The 16,841-nt window shown below is 37.7% G+C and overlaps 1 protein-coding gene across 1 annotated transcript in view; it reads left to right on the top strand.

Annotated features, from left to right (window-relative positions):
* The first annotated feature begins 3,756 nt into the window (after nt 1–3,756).
* The window catches only part of frem2a (FRAS1 related extracellular matrix 2a), an 88,941-nt gene continuing 75,856 nt past the window's right edge, over nt 3,757–16,841 (top strand). The window contains exons 1-2 of the mRNA XM_053644656.1: nt 3,757–8,942; nt 12,556–12,645. Coding sequence (XP_053500631.1) covers nt 3,962–8,942; nt 12,556–12,645 — 5,071 coding nt within the window. The 5' untranslated portion in view covers nt 3,757–3,961. The remainder of the gene's footprint in view (nt 8,943–12,555; nt 12,646–16,841) is intronic.

Below are 16,841 nucleotides of genomic sequence, written 5' to 3'. Positions count from 1 at the left end.
CTAACCTCCATTACGTGACATCCCCATATAGTAGCTCAGTTACATTATTGAAAAAAGAATGGATTGCAATAAAAAAGCAGTGAAGTCATCAAAAAGACTGATGACAAAAAATACATCCTCTAGTTTTACTGTCAAAATTAATAATTAACCATATTTTTCAAGACACTTTTCTCAGCGTCACTTGTGCTGTGCCATAAACTTTTTGTTTTATACCTTTAAAGCTACAGTGTATATGATTTTGTTTCATTAGAAATTAAACAATAAACCTGATTATTCAGACAAAAACACTTAATAATATGATCTAGCCAGGTACTCTGGGTCACCCTGATAGTAAGTCATTGTCAGCACTGTATCAGACATGTCAGGTCAGAATCAGTGGGAAATTTGTAAGTATACTCTATGTTATACACCAACTTAGAAACATTAAATGTCACCTCACCCCAGCTTTAGGCACAAAAGACACAAGGCTGCATGGTGGGTGACATGAGCTGCAGGATCTCAGCAGAGAGAAACAAACCAAATGGGAATGAGAAAGTAAAAGAGTCCAACGTTCAACTATACAGGGAAAATCATTTAGGACTGATGGAGTTTTAGCTTTTTTTAAATTGATGAATCCATTTGTTTGTTCTCAAATTGGCTTGACAACTCATGATAGTTGGCTAGTGATTAACTGGAGGTGTGCTCTATTGCATTTATGTGTACCAAACTCAGTTATATCAGGCAAGAGTGAATCATCTGTGGCGTCTGCCATTTGGGGTTCTAAATTTATTGCACTTTTTTTGGCTAGTGTTGTAACACTACCCAACTCATATCTCATGTTTTTTGAGACTGGAGAACATACATATTTCCTGTGTAGAAAATACACAGATTACAAAAAATACATGGGGCACACAGATAATTAAAAAACATATACACTGAAAATTACCAGCGCTGATAGTTTTGTTCTCTACTCTGCATTCTAGGAAACTATCTAGAGCAAGTGGGTTAGCTTGCATCTAATGGCCTCTGGGAAGATCTATGAGATTACAGCAGAGCAACTGAGAGATTTTGCTCTTTCACCTTGTATTTAGTAACTAGTGGCTCTATTTTGCTGCCATGGTTTGGGTCCAGTTGCTGTTAAGGGGAAATCAATTATGTAAATTAATAATTCAGTATGACTGATCACCTTTATCCTATGATGGCCCATTCCTATCCTGATAGGTGTGGTTTATTCTCAGATAACAATACCCCCATCCACAGGGCACAAGGGCTCACTGAATGGTCACCAGATCTCAACCCACCTGAACACCTATGGGGGATTTTGGACCAATGTGTTAGACAGAGATATTCACCACTGTCAATAAAACACCACAACTGATGAAACATCATTTGGAAGAATAGTGTTCCTTCCAGTACAGTTCCAGAATCTTGAAGAATCTATGCTAAAGCACTGTGAACCACTTTCTGGAGGCTGCTTACTAAGACACTTTATGAATTTTCCTTCCAATTGCCACCTGTCTGTAGTTTGTCAGTATGCCACTGGTGCCATTACTATTCAGGCATAACACTTAGTGTGCATTATGTCCCTACTAAACCCACTCACCACTCACTAACCTTTTTTAAAGTCTGAATAGACTTGGATGTGTATGAATTTATGTGTCAAATTTCTTATAGCCAGTTTACCTCACTTTCTTATGTACCACTACCTCGTTATACTTATAACGAGCTCTGACAGTCTCCTTTCCAAACTAGATCAGCCAAACTTCCATATGTACATGCTTGAATAAACATTATTATTACATATTTGTTATGTTCCTTATCTTCTGTTTCGGTCAAAATGAGCCATTCAAAAACATAACATACTTCATTCGCTGATCTTCAGTAAACGAATCCTAGTCCAGACTCCAGAACCGCTCCAGGGAACACTGGATGTGAAGTGGGAAATCATGCTGGATGGTCCATTGCAGAAATTCACACACTCACCTAAACCCACACAGACCCACTGTGCCATTTCCTCACTAAACCCACTCACCCCTGATTTATTGGATAAAAGCTTAAATCAACCTGGATGTGTTTAAGATGCATTCTCCAAATCTATTATAAGCCAGTCTGCCTCACTTCATACAGAGCACAGAGGCTGCTTATAACAAGTCGTGACAATCTTCTTTTCCAAATATATCATCCAAACCTTCATATACTATCATAGTATGAGTAAATAGTATTTATTGCATTTATGTTTTGTTAAACAAACCAAACAAAAAAACATGACCATGAAAAAAAAAAACCTATATACACTCCAGAGATCATGTTAAGGTAATTGAGAGTAAGAACATATAAATGTGTTAATAAATACATTTAAAAATTAAATTTTAACATACACACTGGTCTGCCATCAGGAGAATCCCCAACCATCTGAATGTTTTTTTTAAATACATATTGATTATATTGTTAATAATCGAGATGCATCTAAGCTATAGATATTTATTTGCATTTTATATTTTGAAATATTTACTGAAAGTATTTTCTTCCCCCTGTTTGTCTGAGCCACCAGATGCTTTTTTAATGAGGTTTGGGGGATGATTTGAGCTTTGTAGGAAAGTTCCCAGCACACAGAGGTGACACGGTGCTGGCTGTGGTCTCTCATTCTCTAATGAGGTAGCTGAAAATGGAAGGACAAAGAACAACGTCCTTCCACAAAACCTGACAGCTGGTGAGGTCACCCTGGAATAACAGAGTGAATATCAAACACTGGTCCTAACTACAAGGAAAGCACAGGCATGTGATCATGCCGTAAGTCAAAGCCCTGAGTTTTAGACTAATTGACTGCTAGCCAGATTCATGTGTTGAGCAACAGTTGTCTGACTGTCATGTGTGGAGTCCAGCACAGTCTTGTGATTTCCTTGATTGCTGAGGAGCCCATGAAGCACAGGCAGGAAGTCTGTAAATTTTTTTAGTTGGTTTTTTTTTTTTTTTTTTTTGTTACAGTGGTGAACACCACAACTCACCATTATCAAAATTATTATATTTATTATTGAGTACTTATCATTATTAGCTGGTTTTAAAAGTCTTAATAACCCGAAAACCAGTAGGACTAAATAATATCAACTTATACCTAATATGTTCTCTCAGTGGAAGAAGCTCTATGGCTCTGATAATTAGACATATTATTGTAGTATATATTATATAATGAGCCTAATATCTGATTAATTTGATTATATTCATAAAACATATCTGTACCAGTGAAGGGGGTCGGTGGAGTTTATTTTAAAGTACAGTATAAGCTGCAACAAAGTTTGAGAACCCCTGGCTCACTGGAGTACCAGCAGGTGGAGCCAGAAAACACACAAGAATGATAATGATGAATAAATTCGTTTGAGTTCAAATGCCTTAGTGTTTTCACCGTTTTATTATTTCATTAATTGTTAAATTTATATCTTGGTTTGGATAAAAAGTTTAGAAATGCTTGCAGAACGGGAAAAGTAATGGTCTGAAAGCTGAACAATAATATATGCTATCAATATTTATAATTCTCAAATGTGCGTTTGTAAAGGAAGACTACTACTACTACTACTACAACACACACACACACACACACACACACACACACAAGCGTGATGGCAACCTGTGATGGTTATGGGAATCTGTGTTCTAGACGAACAGGTCAAATACAAGCCGGTGGGCGTGTCCTCTCTGTTCCCGCTTCACAGTCAGACAGGCTTGTCCAATAGAATAGGTCAGTGGGCGTGTCGCGCATACTCACGCTTCTCATGCCGCCCGTCGGACCAAGTTAAAACACAGTGCGCGCGCCAGCGGCGTGAGAATGTCTCGAATGCTTCTCGAGGCGCGCGCTCGGGGTTTTACAAACTTTTGCTGACCCGAGGTCTTTCCAGACGTGCATTTTATGAGAGGAGTCATTCGTTTACGTGTGAGGTCGTTTTGAATCAACTAGGCGCATCTCCTGTGACTGGTCACAGGCTGAAACATGATGGAACTCTGTCTGTGGCTTATTCTCTTGTCTCCAGTAGCAGGTAGTTATGGACGCCAGGCTAGCGGTCACGGACTGTCGTACGCGCACAGAGCAGAGCTCTCAGAGGACTCGATACTTGTAGCGAACAACAGGATACGCGTGCCCTTCGGCAGGTCGGTTTTCATTGATCCGATCAACGATTTGGTGATTGAAGTGCAGCCTGGAGACAGGTGCAGCTTAATAGTGTTGGATAATGATCCGCTGTCCCAAAGACCGGGGCATCTTTCTCCCAAAAAGTTCCCGTGTGAATTCGGACCTAACGATGTGAAATACTCGCATTTGGGCTCCAGGAGCCCCGCCGAGGATAGAGTGAGACTGCAACTCAGGTACGATACTCAAACTGAAACCATCATCATACCGTTCATGCTGGAGATAGAGGTCCTTTTCACACAGTTGGAGATAGTTACTAAAAATATGCCTCTATCTGTAGATAAACTCCATGGCATTAGCAATTCAATTGACAGAAGAATACTGGAATTTGCATATGATAGAAACTCTGAGCAATGTGAGGTCACATCATTGGCTGCTAGCAGTGCACTGCCTAGATATTGTGAAGTCACTGATAAGAGTAATTTAGAGAAAATGATGGACTGTGATGCTTTTCTCAGAGCAGATATCCGCTACAAGCATACTTCTGTTCACAAGTCCCCAAACAGAGATTATATTCCAATGGTCGTGGAGCTGAGAAACAAAGAAAATAATTTACTGAAGCAAGAGTTCTTTCATATCATGATACATATAAGAGAAGGACTGCAAAACAACCCTCCTAAACCCAGCTTTGTGGCCATGATGATGATGGAAATTGATCAGTTTGTCATGACCGCTTTAACTCCTGACATGTTAGCTGCAGAGGACACTGAATCTGATCCTGATGATCTTATTTTCAACATCACCACCCCCTTCTCTTTTGAGGAAGGTTATATTGTGAGTACTGATGATAGAAATTTACCAATAACATCATTTTATCAGCGAGATATAAAGGATCTGAAGATAGCATACAAGCCCCCATCTATGGACTCGGACACGGAGAGAATCTTTCAAATTGAGTTTGAAGTTTTGGACCCAGATGGTGGAGTTTCAGAACCTTTTGCTTTTATGATTGTTATAAAGCCCATGAACACACTAGCACCAGTGGTGACTAAAAACACAGGGCAGCTTCTATATGAGGGTCAGTCCAGGCCTCTGTTCACTCAGAACAATTTAGAGATCAGTGATGAAGACAATCTGGACAGTGTAAGGTTAACTGTTGTGAATGGTCTCCGTCATGGTGATCTCACCATTCTTGGCTCCAGCATGAATTATTTCACACCAGCTGATCTGCAAGTCGGTATTGTTGTATATCAGCATGATGGCAGTGACACATACAGTGATAATATCATTTTCAGAATGACAGATGGCAAGAATGAAGTGGAGTTTTTGTTTCCAATTACAATTGTTCCAACTGATGATGAACCCCCCATTATAAATGCCAACACGGGATTGGTGGTATTTAAAAACCAAATGATTCCCATTTCACCCCTAATGCTTAGTGCTGCAGATATTGACTCTGAGGATTCCACCATCAAGTTCACCATTGAACCTCCACTCTCAACTATTGGTGAAGTGCTACTAAGGCAGTCTGAGGCACCAGAGGATCCATCCTCATGGAAATTCAATACAGAAGATGGGTTATATGAGAAAGCTGTGACGGAGTGGCTACAGAAAGACATTACAGATGGGAAGCTTTTCTATAGACACACAGGGCCCCACATCACTGAGACAGTCACTGATCAGTTTATCTTTAAAGCCCAAGATGATGCTGATCCTCCAAACCAATCAGATGAGAACACATTCTCCATTAGGATTCTCCCTATTGATGATGTTCCGCCTGTACTTTTTCCAGGCACGTCTTTACAGATGACAGTCCATGAGTATCAAATGACTACTTTCCACAAGAATGTCCTTCGTTACACTGATTTGGATTCTGATGACAGAGATCTGAAATACACAATAACCCAGCCACCAACTGACACAGATGAAAGCCATCCAGTCAGATTTGGTTCAGTAGTTTTAACAGAGCACCCTGACACTGAGGTAAGAGAGTTCACTCAAGCACAAGTGAACCATCATAAGATTTCCTACAGCCCACCAGACATAGAGCTCGGCATCACAGCCCATGTTGCACAGTTCAGTTTCATAATTGAAGACACTGCTGGAAACAGTGTAATAGGAATTTTCACCATACTGGTGCAACCTGTTAATAACAAGCCCCCAGAGATAACTAACACAGGTTTCACAGTCTTTGAGCGAGGCATGCATATACTTACAAATGCTGAGCTTGATACTACTGACCTTGATACAGATAGTAAACAGATTTCCTTTACTTTAAGTCAGAGTCCACAACATGGTCAGGTCCAGCTTAACTTTGCTGATTTTATTAAAGGGAATGCTTTTAGCCTAGCAGATATCTCAGAGGGCAGAATTTCTTATGTCCACAATGGGGATGAGACAACCAGTGATGCTTTTAAACTGGATGTCAGTGATGGTGTCCATATTGTACCAATTGCAGTAAGAATAGCAGTGACACCAATTGATGATGAAATGCCAACTCTGACTCTCCCAGCGGGTACTCTTGGATCTCACCTGTCTGTGCTGGAAAATGGTGCTACTGAAATCACAGTCAGTGTAATCCAGGGGAAGGATGAAGACACAGATGACCTCAGGTTGACCTTTGTTGTTGAGGATGCCCCAGCATATGGGGAGATTCTGGTGAATGGAATACCTTCCAACATGTTCACCCAAGCTGATATAATCAACGGTTTGGTGACATATAAGCATACAAGTGGTGAGATTGGGCTTTCCTCAAAACATGATCATTTTAACTTAACCCTCACTGACATGTCTGATGAGTGGACTGTCGGAGGAAATAAAATCACTGGAGTATCTGTTCATGTTACTATTCTCCCAGTGGATAACCAGGCCCCAGTGGTAACAGTGGTTCCTACATTTAATGTCACTGAGGGAGACAGAAACATAATTGGAGAACATCAAATAATTGTTGAGGATGCAGACACACTAATTGAAGATATCTTGTGTACTATCATTGTCCAGCCAAGTTCAGGTTATATGGAGAACATCTCTCCAGCACCAGGTTCTGAGAAATCTATGTCTGGCACAGCTATTAGTGCTTTCAGTATTAGAGATGTCCATGATGGCCATATCCGCTATGCCCAAAGCATACATAAAGGAGTTGAACCAGTAGAGGACAGATTCACATTCAGGTGCTCCGATGGTGTTAGCTTCTCAGAGAGACATTTTTTCCCAATTGTAATTATCCCAACCAATGATGAGAAGCCAGAAATATTTATTAGAGAGTTTGTGGTGATGGAGGGCATGAACGTTATCATTGACGCCCCCATCCTGAATGGAGTTGATGCTGATATTCCTGTTGAAGATTTGACTTTTATCATTTCAAAACCACCCAAGCATGGTTTTATTCTTGACCAGCTGATCACTGGCTCTTTCCCAGTTACTAACTTTACTTTGGAGCAAATCAAAGACGCTTCTAGCATTATTTATGAGCATGATGATTCTGAGACCACAGAAGACAAATTTAATGTTATTCTCACAGATGGAAAACATAATGTAGAAGGTACTGTTATGATTATGATTATTGCTGTTGATGATGAGACTCCAAGATTGGCTATTAATGATGGTTTGGAAATTGAAGTTGGGGAGACAAAAGAAATGAATAATAAGATTCTGAAGGCAACTGATTTAGACTCAGAAGATAGCACACTTACATTTATAATTCAGTATGGTCCAGGTCAGGGAATTCTAAAGAGGAAAACAGACCATGGGCCTTTTGAGAACATCACAGTTGGGATGAACTTCACACAGATGGAACTGGACCAGGGTCATGTTTTCTATACACACAATGGGCAGGAAGGTGTTCGTGACCTTATAAAGTTTGATGTAACAGATGGTAGTAATCCACTAATTGACAGATTTTTCTACATCACTGTGAGCAACATTGACAGGGTGTTTCCTGAAGTTGTTAGCAAAGGAGTATCTCTAAAAGAAGGAGGAAGTGTGATGCTTACCACTGACCTACTCAGTACCAGTGATCTCAACAGCCCAGATGAAAACCTGGTCTTCACTATCACCAGAGCCCCTGTGAGGGGACATCTGGAAAGCACTGACACTCCCGGAATGCCCATAGTGTCCTTCACTCAACTTCAGTTGGCTGGAAGTAAAATCTACTACATCCACACTTCAGATGATGAAATCAAGATGGACAGTTTTGAGTTTGAAGTCACTGATGGATATAACCCTGTTTTTCGCACTTTCCGTGTATCAATAGTTGACGTTGACAACAAAAAACCTGTCCTGACGGTACATGAGCTCCTGGTATCAGAAGGTCATTCTAAACTTATCACACCATTTGAGTTGACTGTAGAGGATCAGGATACAGCAGAGGAATTCCTGAAGTTCACTGTTACTCAGTTGCCTATCCACGGCAAACTGCTCTTTAACAACAGCCGTTCAATTACCTCCTTCACAAAGCAAGATCTGAATGAAAACCTAATCAGTTACAAACATGATAGCACAGAGTCATATCAGGATAGCTTCTCTTTTACTGTCACTGATGGAACACACACTGATTTCTATGTATTTCCTGACACCGTGTTTGAAACTCGCAGGCCTCAAGTCATGAAAATCACTATTTCATTGATAAACAATGGCGTACCACAAATTGTGGTGAACAAAGGTGTTCAAACATTGAAGGTCTTGCCAACGACACACCTAGGTTATCCTATAACCAGCAAAGTGCTAAAGGCAGAAGATAGAGACAGCAGCCCAGAGACTCTGGTTTTTCACATCACCACACAACCAGAGCATGGCTACTTGATCAACCTTCAGAAGGGGAATGATTCCATCAATAGATTTACTCAAGGTAAAGTGACATTTACAATATATTATTGCATGCATTTATTTGTTTCACCATTTTTGTGAAATTAGTTTACAAAAGACACAATGCCTTATGTAAACCTTGGTTATATTTGATGTGTGGACAAACACAAGACCCAGGTTTGCCTTCTGTAATATTTATTGCAAAAACAATGTATATATCACAAGGCTTGCAGAGAGCTCTAATCAGGGATTCTACAACTATTTATATAAACAACACTATGAATGTTTAAAAGAATAATTTTCAAGATTTCACGAGTGAATTATGATATCATGAGAATAAAGTCTTAATATGTAAAAATGTCATATTATATTGAGAAAAGAAGTTATAATATCTGATATTCTGAGAAAACCAAAATATTTTCAGAATATAGTCATAATGCACTATGTCTAAAAGTATGTGGACACCTGATCATCACACCCATATGTGAGCCTTCCCCAAAATGTTGCCAAAAACTTCACATAATTGTATAGAATTTCTTTGTGTGCTGTAGAATTATGGTTTCCCCTTACTGGAAATAAGGGGCCCAAACATGTCAATTCCTCTGTGCACGAAGCGAGGTCCATAAAGACATGGTTTGCCAAGGTTGGAGTGGAAGAACTCGAGTGGCTTGCAAAAAGTCCTGAACTCAACCCCACTGAACACCTTTGGGATGAATTGGTATGGATTGGCCTCCTCGCGCAGTGCCTAACCACACTAATGCTTTTATGGCCAAATGTTCACATCCCCACAGCCATGCTCTAAAATCTTGTGGAAAGCCTTCCCAGAAGAGTGGCGGTTATTATAACAGGAAAATGGGAACTAAATATGGAATGGAATGTTCAAAAAGTACATATGAGTGTTATGGTCAGGTGTCTACATATCAGAGCAATGTTTCTGTGTTTCATTAAGGATTTGGTGAAGTTGTAATATTTTTTTGGATTGGTTTTACAAATAAAGAAATGCTTTAAAGAAAAATCGTCCGGCACATCAGCACCAGCGTATTATTAGCATTAGAACTTTGAAACAACTGTGAAAGAAAATGCGTTTATTTAGAAATAAGAAACACATGAACAGAGGAAATTGTCTCTTCATTTGAACAAAAAATCACAGGCAGTGGTTGCCTTCAAGGCTATCTATGGTTACATCTGTGTGCCTTTCAAAGAGGGTACGTAGTTTCACGGGACAACGTACTGGGGCTTGATTGCACTCTGGAGGTTCACTCCACCAGGAGAAGTAATTTGGTTGTCACTCTCATTTTCTCTTTTAAAACTACGCAACCTTTATAAATGCAGATGTAATCATCAATAGCATTAAAGGCAACCACTGCCTGCGATTTTTAATGATTTCAGTACTTCATATACGTAAATACTTCACTAACTTTATTCTCGAAATCTTGAATTTTTATATTTTTAACAGTGACCCTAAAATGCCATTTTACGGCAAAGAATAGAGAAACCATTCCAATTTGGCTGTATGTTTCCATACATACAGTAGTCAATTTAAATGCAAAAGCACAAGAAATGAACATTTTAACAGTATACCACAACATCCCAAAAGGATTTCTCTGAACTATAAGTGAAAGTCTAAATGTTTTCTTGAGAACTCTTGAGAAAACATATTTAAAATTCACCTACTGTTCTCTAGACATAATACATTTAGCCAATTAATTTTTACTACAATACTTGTATATGTGTACATTATATAAATTCAGCATTTAGAAAATCTCATTTTATATAATTGATGATCTTATGCAAGTTTAGTGCAAACACACAAAGGCCAATGACTTAATGAAAATGGAACATTAACCTTTAACCATTAACCACACTGAAGTGTCTGAGTGTTAGCCCTAGGCTTAAGTACTTGATGAGTCATTTGGAGCATCTACTTATGTTAATAATTAATTAAGCATACATTCCCTTAGAACATGGAGTTTAGAGCTTTGACAAGGAATAGTAATGTTTTTTCTTTTTAGATTATCCATCAAATAAATGGACAAAAAGGAATTATAAATACTTAAATGATTGCAATATGTTGCCCCTCAAGGAACCTTTTATTATCATCTCGATTTATTATTATTGTTAGGCTCAGTAAGGAATTTCACATTAAGTTCTTACAGAAAATGACAATTTCATAACATTAATACAAACACACATGCACTTTACATTGTTAACCGTTTCACTGCTGAAGCTTTTGCACATCTTCTCAACAAGCTTTGTGGGGAAGCGTCACCAACCTTCTAAATCAAAGCTACATGTTTTAAGTACAAACTACTTATTAAAAATACATTATTAAATTTTGACAGAGAAATACATTTATACATGTGTTAATTTAGCTATTTACATTTGTCTTAGAAATAAATTTCAACCACAAACCATTATCAGAATGTATTTTTTTGAAAATTCTAAAACAAAATAAGTAAGAATATTCAGTATTCAAGATGTTGCACAATTTCTAGGTTCTTTAAATTGAAGGAAATTTGTGATACTAACCATGTTAACTCCTTTGTACTAAAGGTCAGATTTTATGTGAGCCTTTTCCCTTACATTGAAGCATGTTTTTAACCAACAAGGCAATTGATTTGATCTAATATGGATCATCGGGTCTTACACAAACTTGTGGAGTCCATGCCAGCTTGAGTACACACAGTCATTAAAGCAAAAAGGGGACATGCCAAATACTAACAACTTATGAAATTCATGTCAATATTTCTAAGATTCTACTTTTCACTTTTCAAGTTGTTGCTGATAATATAATTTGTAATAAATTGAAAATGAATGCCACTAATGACTTTTGACCCGTAGTGTAAATCCGCTGAATGTGAATGTGCTAAAGTTCAGATTACAGAATCAGATTGAAACATTATTCAACTGAAAAATAAACACATTTCTATATGCACGAGTGTGACAGTGTGAGAGCGTGACACTAACATGGGAGCATGACTTGTGGGAAATTTAAATTTTAAATTTAAAGAGCCCTGTACTCTTGGCCTAACATGGCACTGTCACAGCCTTAGAGGCATAGAAATAAATATTTGATGATGAGAGGCCACACCAATGAGAGTATACACATTACTTACAATATGAGTTGAAGTTGGCTGTGTGCATAAGAAATCACATCTTTACGATTTTATGAAGCTTCTTCCTGTGTTATCAATAATGCAGGCCATGGGGCATGGCATGGGAGGGGAAATGGAGATGTCGGTTGTATGCATTCCCAGGTATCGACCCCCTCCAGTATATTCGTAATACTTATGCAGTTAATTTGAGAGATGGAGTGAAACAGATGTCAAAGAAATGGGTACTGGAATCCTATCTTTACAATTCTTGGGCTTGTCTGTCATTAGAGAAGTATACATTACCGGTTCAAAGAAGGATCAATTTAAATGTCTTTCCAGTTTAACTGTGTGAAAATGACTACCTCCCTTTACTATTTCATTATCTTTGTATGATAATAGGCAGAAATATTAAATCCGAAATGACTTAGTGTACACTTGACTTCTCATTAATAGTAAAGTACATTAAACATTTTGGTGCTGCTTGTGGATCTTTATGTATGTATATATTGGGTTTATTCTGTAATGTAATCAACCTTTTAAGACTTATTTTTGTTTTCTCAGTGGACATTGATGACCTGAATATCTACTATGTGCTGAAAAATAAGAACAATGCCACCAGTGACACCTTTATTTTCTATGTTGAAGACAATGGTAAGTTTGCTAAATGCTTGAAGTTAATTTATTTATTTATTTATTTATTTAACTGGTAAACTTAAATTTGAGATTTTTTGTAGATAATTCAATCTCTAATTAAATCTTTATGCAGAACCTTCACAGTCCCAAAATTATGAACCTAATATATATACATTTATTTTAGACATATTCATACATAAATTATAAAGGCTTTTGTTATTTTAGCTATAGGGGTTGAGTGAGGCAGTTCTCTTTAGGACCAAATAGTCATGAACTTTCTCATACTTGAGATTCATTTGATACAAAAAGATGGCAACAAACATGACAGTCTATATTGGCTCCTGCACACATTTGTCTATTTGGATTATCTGCTTCCTCTCTAAATGAGAACAAACAAATCAGAAAGCCTAATTGGGCTTTATTGAAAGTGGCTTTTCTCCCTCTAGCAAGACCAATATTAGCCTTTTGTCTGAGTCACAAAGTCAGACAGAGGGGTGGCTTGTTAGAATGACCCTCAGTACAAAAGAACATTTGATATTTAAGACCAGAGGCAAGATAGCAAATAATTACAGCTTAGGTGTGGGAGAAAAGATGTTTTCCTGCTCAGAGTGGCAATTACAAAGCATATTACAGGGTACCTTTAAGTGTGAACTGCTGTATAAGCATGTACTTTTGGTATACAAAACCAGATAGCTTAAACTCTGTGTATTTCTCTATTAAAGTACTCTGTTACTATACTTTTTCTTATGCCCACATGACTTTTATGTGAGAATTTGTGAAAAATTGTGAAGTTCTCTCTAATTCTCCTACAGGTCTAGAGTAATTAGTCTTGAACAGCACCATGTTGGAAACAGTTTTTTTAAAATGTGGCTGGACTTTATCAGTTATTTATCTGTTTTCTTCCCTCCACTATTTTGCCATCTCTGGAGAGGTTTGTCCTTTCTCAGTAATTCCACCCTGTGGGGAAATATTTCATTTCTGTGTCTTTCCACCTAGAGAGAGCTACAGAGAGAGAGAAATAAGAAAGGTTTAACTTTTGGTATTTACTGAGGCACATGCCACTCCAGCTTGACCCATGGGTTGTTATAAGTTTCACTTCTCTGAATGTTCAAAGATGGTCTCACGTCGCCAGAGCTGAGGGCATTTCTTTTGACAGAAGACCCTAACTGTAGGGAAGTTTTTCAACTTTTTTGTTTCAAAGCATTGAACCAGTACAAAAGCCAGTACACTGGCTTATCCAGATTCATTCTACTTGTGTCATAAGGTGCTTTCTGAGAAATGCTCTTATTCAGACATCATACTGTAATCTGCAGGTTCAGTTAGTCGCAGCTCAGGCACAGCAAACAATTGCTGTAGTTTCCCATACGGAGTTACCGAGCTAATTAGAGGGCTGTAAAGATATTCTGCTGCTTTACAACAGTGTCACCTGGCCGTCCTTGTAAATGTATTCTTGTCTCTGAAGCTGATTTCACAACCAATTTAAGAACTAAAGTGGATTTGACTGATATTCAAATGGTGTACTAGTGTGCAGATTTACACAACACTTACATGTACAGTATAAATTACCCACTGTTAGGATATGGCCTTCCTATCTCTTTCTTTCTCTCATTTCCCCTTATCTCATGTCTTTATCTCCATTAGCTTCAGGCTATGGCCCCTAGACACCTCTGTTGCTCTGTGCAGGTACACATTCTCAGACAGACTTTCTGAGAGTCAAAGCCTAAGAGGCCCTAGTTTGTCCATAAAGATCAAGCCAGATAGTGCTTTTCCTAATCTGTGGTTTATCATAACATGCTAAGTTTCTCTGTATCTAATAAGTGAAAGATTTCAATAGGTCTCATGGGGGTGTAATCATTGAAAAGTTGTACAAATTCTTAGAATATTTTCCAAACCTGAAACCCTATTGGACAGAAACAATTATTCCAGATATTGTCTCCAACTGAGGTATTTAGTCATTTAGATGTTTAAAGAATTAGACATTTTAAGCATATCAACGAAAACATTTTAGAGAACAAAGTTATAGTTTCCAAAGTTTTTACCAGTTGATTTTAGTATGCATAGTGCTGATTTACTGTTCTTGTAGCAAGAATGCTTCCAATGCTTCTTGTAGCAAGAATGCTTCTTTCTCTAAGGGGTTTGATGCACATGGAGAAATACCTGCAGAGGTCTCTAGTGCCATTTGGGTTTTAAGCTTTCATACATGCCATTTAGTAGTTGGCAAAGACTTCAGGTTAAGTGATTTATGAATATTTGGAGTGCTATATGGGTTTTAGGGGTTTGCAGATGGGTGTTTTCTAGAGCCAAAAACTCTGAGACAACAGCTTTGAACCTTCTAGAATGAGGAGGAGATAATGATGTGTGAAATTGCATCTATGCATGGGCCTAAAATTGTATATTTTATACCAAAAAGACCAATATTATGCCAATGTGGCATTTGGTGTTAATGTTTTATAGTGGTATGATAATGATATTTTATTTCAGCTTATTGTGAAGCATCAGTTTTAGTCTTTGTCGGAACTTTGTCAAAAAAAGTTGTTCCACAACCCCAGATTTGCCTTTAATTTTTAAATCGTATCAATCCTATGTCCATCTGCAAGGCAGTAAACTCTCAACAGTTCTGGAATGTATCCTCCAGTTCTCTGTGTCTCCAGTAAGTAAAGGAAAATGATTTTATTTGCTTTCACAGATAGTCATAGAAGAAGTGGTGCTTAGAAGGGATTTTACTTCCATTTTCCAGAGAACGTCACTAACATACTTACAAAGCAGTTTGGAGTCTCCCTAGAGGTTTAGTTTTATTTGACAGTCTATTGTATGTTATCTGCTCACTCTGAAATTGAGGCAGGCCCTATGCGGTAGACAGGGAAATCACATTAGTTAAATTATTTCTTGGGAGCACTGATTTTTTTTAGACAGTTGTAAAGTTCTTTCAGTGGATAGTATGTGTGTGTTTTCTGCAAAACCCTTATCTGCAGCATAGCTTTACAGAGATATACTCTGATTGCTTTGTAGGACTTTTCTTAATGGTGGTGTTCATAGGGTTACTTACATGACACCTACACAAGCCTTTCTTGACAACTTGCACAAACCCACATAAATTTAGCATTAGCTCTCGTAAAAAGACTGAATTTGTCCATTTTAATGTCAAATGGACATAACACCTTAGTCAGGTAAAAGATTATTGATGGTATATGGTTGTATTGTGACACTTTCCAGGTTGACTTACATTAGAAGTCATGACAACTAACATTTTTGGAGTTCTGTCTACTTCTGGTACTGTATGTCAGTTACTTAATGCTGCTCATGAGGCATAGCTTGCTAAGTGAGATTAAGTAAATCTTATATATTATGCATTCTTTTTTTCTTTTTTCTTTTTTTTTGCCTCACAACACAGTTTAATTTTGCCAGCTGTTTAAGTCCTCGGAACACAGTACACAGAGGACAGGAATGTACCGAGTCTCTTACTCCCTATTTAACAATTACAAATAGCTCCATTAGCTTCCTTCCATTTCTGTATTCTCCAAACCCACACATCAGATTTATTGCGGGAAATGTAGGAGTTCAGACACTTCAGGTGGCTCATTTAAATGAGTTTGCAAAAGGATAGACCATTAGCAGATTGCACAGATAGATGTAGTAGTAGTAGCAGAAATTACAAACTGTACATCATATGGTGCTCTGCTGCTCAGAGTTCCTCCGTGCATAAAACCTGAAGGAAATTAGGAAAAAATATTTAAAATTATGAAATATTTAATGTCTAATCAGCATATTTTATGTATAAGTCAGCATCTGAAATAAGAATGGGTTAGGGTTAGGTAGACATTAGTAGACATTACTGAGAAGTATTGTACATATAAATAAAGATTATATACATATTACATGAATTATATTATATAATAGACAAGTTTATAAAAATCTGTCTTTTGGAAATGAAAACATAATTTTGTGACACTTTTTGATGCCTTTGTTAAGCAGTAATACTAGCTGTGACTGGTCTAGGGCCAGTGCAACTTTAGAAAAGATTACCTGGTCATTTGCATGACTCTTATACAGTAGTTGGAGCAATTGGATTCCCAAGCCTATTGTTATGAAGAAAGTTAATTCTGATGCTATGCAAGTTTATAGTAGTAGAGTACATACTGTATTATACAATTTTCCAACAAGCATACTAATATTGGCATGGCAGACATACTTATACTATAGTTTATTTTTCATAT

The sequence above is a fragment of the Ictalurus furcatus genome, chromosome 16, assembly GCF_023375685.1.
Source record: "Ictalurus furcatus strain D&B chromosome 16, Billie_1.0, whole genome shotgun sequence".
Lineage (NCBI taxonomy): Eukaryota > Metazoa > Chordata > Actinopteri > Siluriformes > Ictaluridae > Ictalurus > Ictalurus furcatus.
This window is presented reverse-complemented; position numbering and strand designations above follow the sequence as displayed.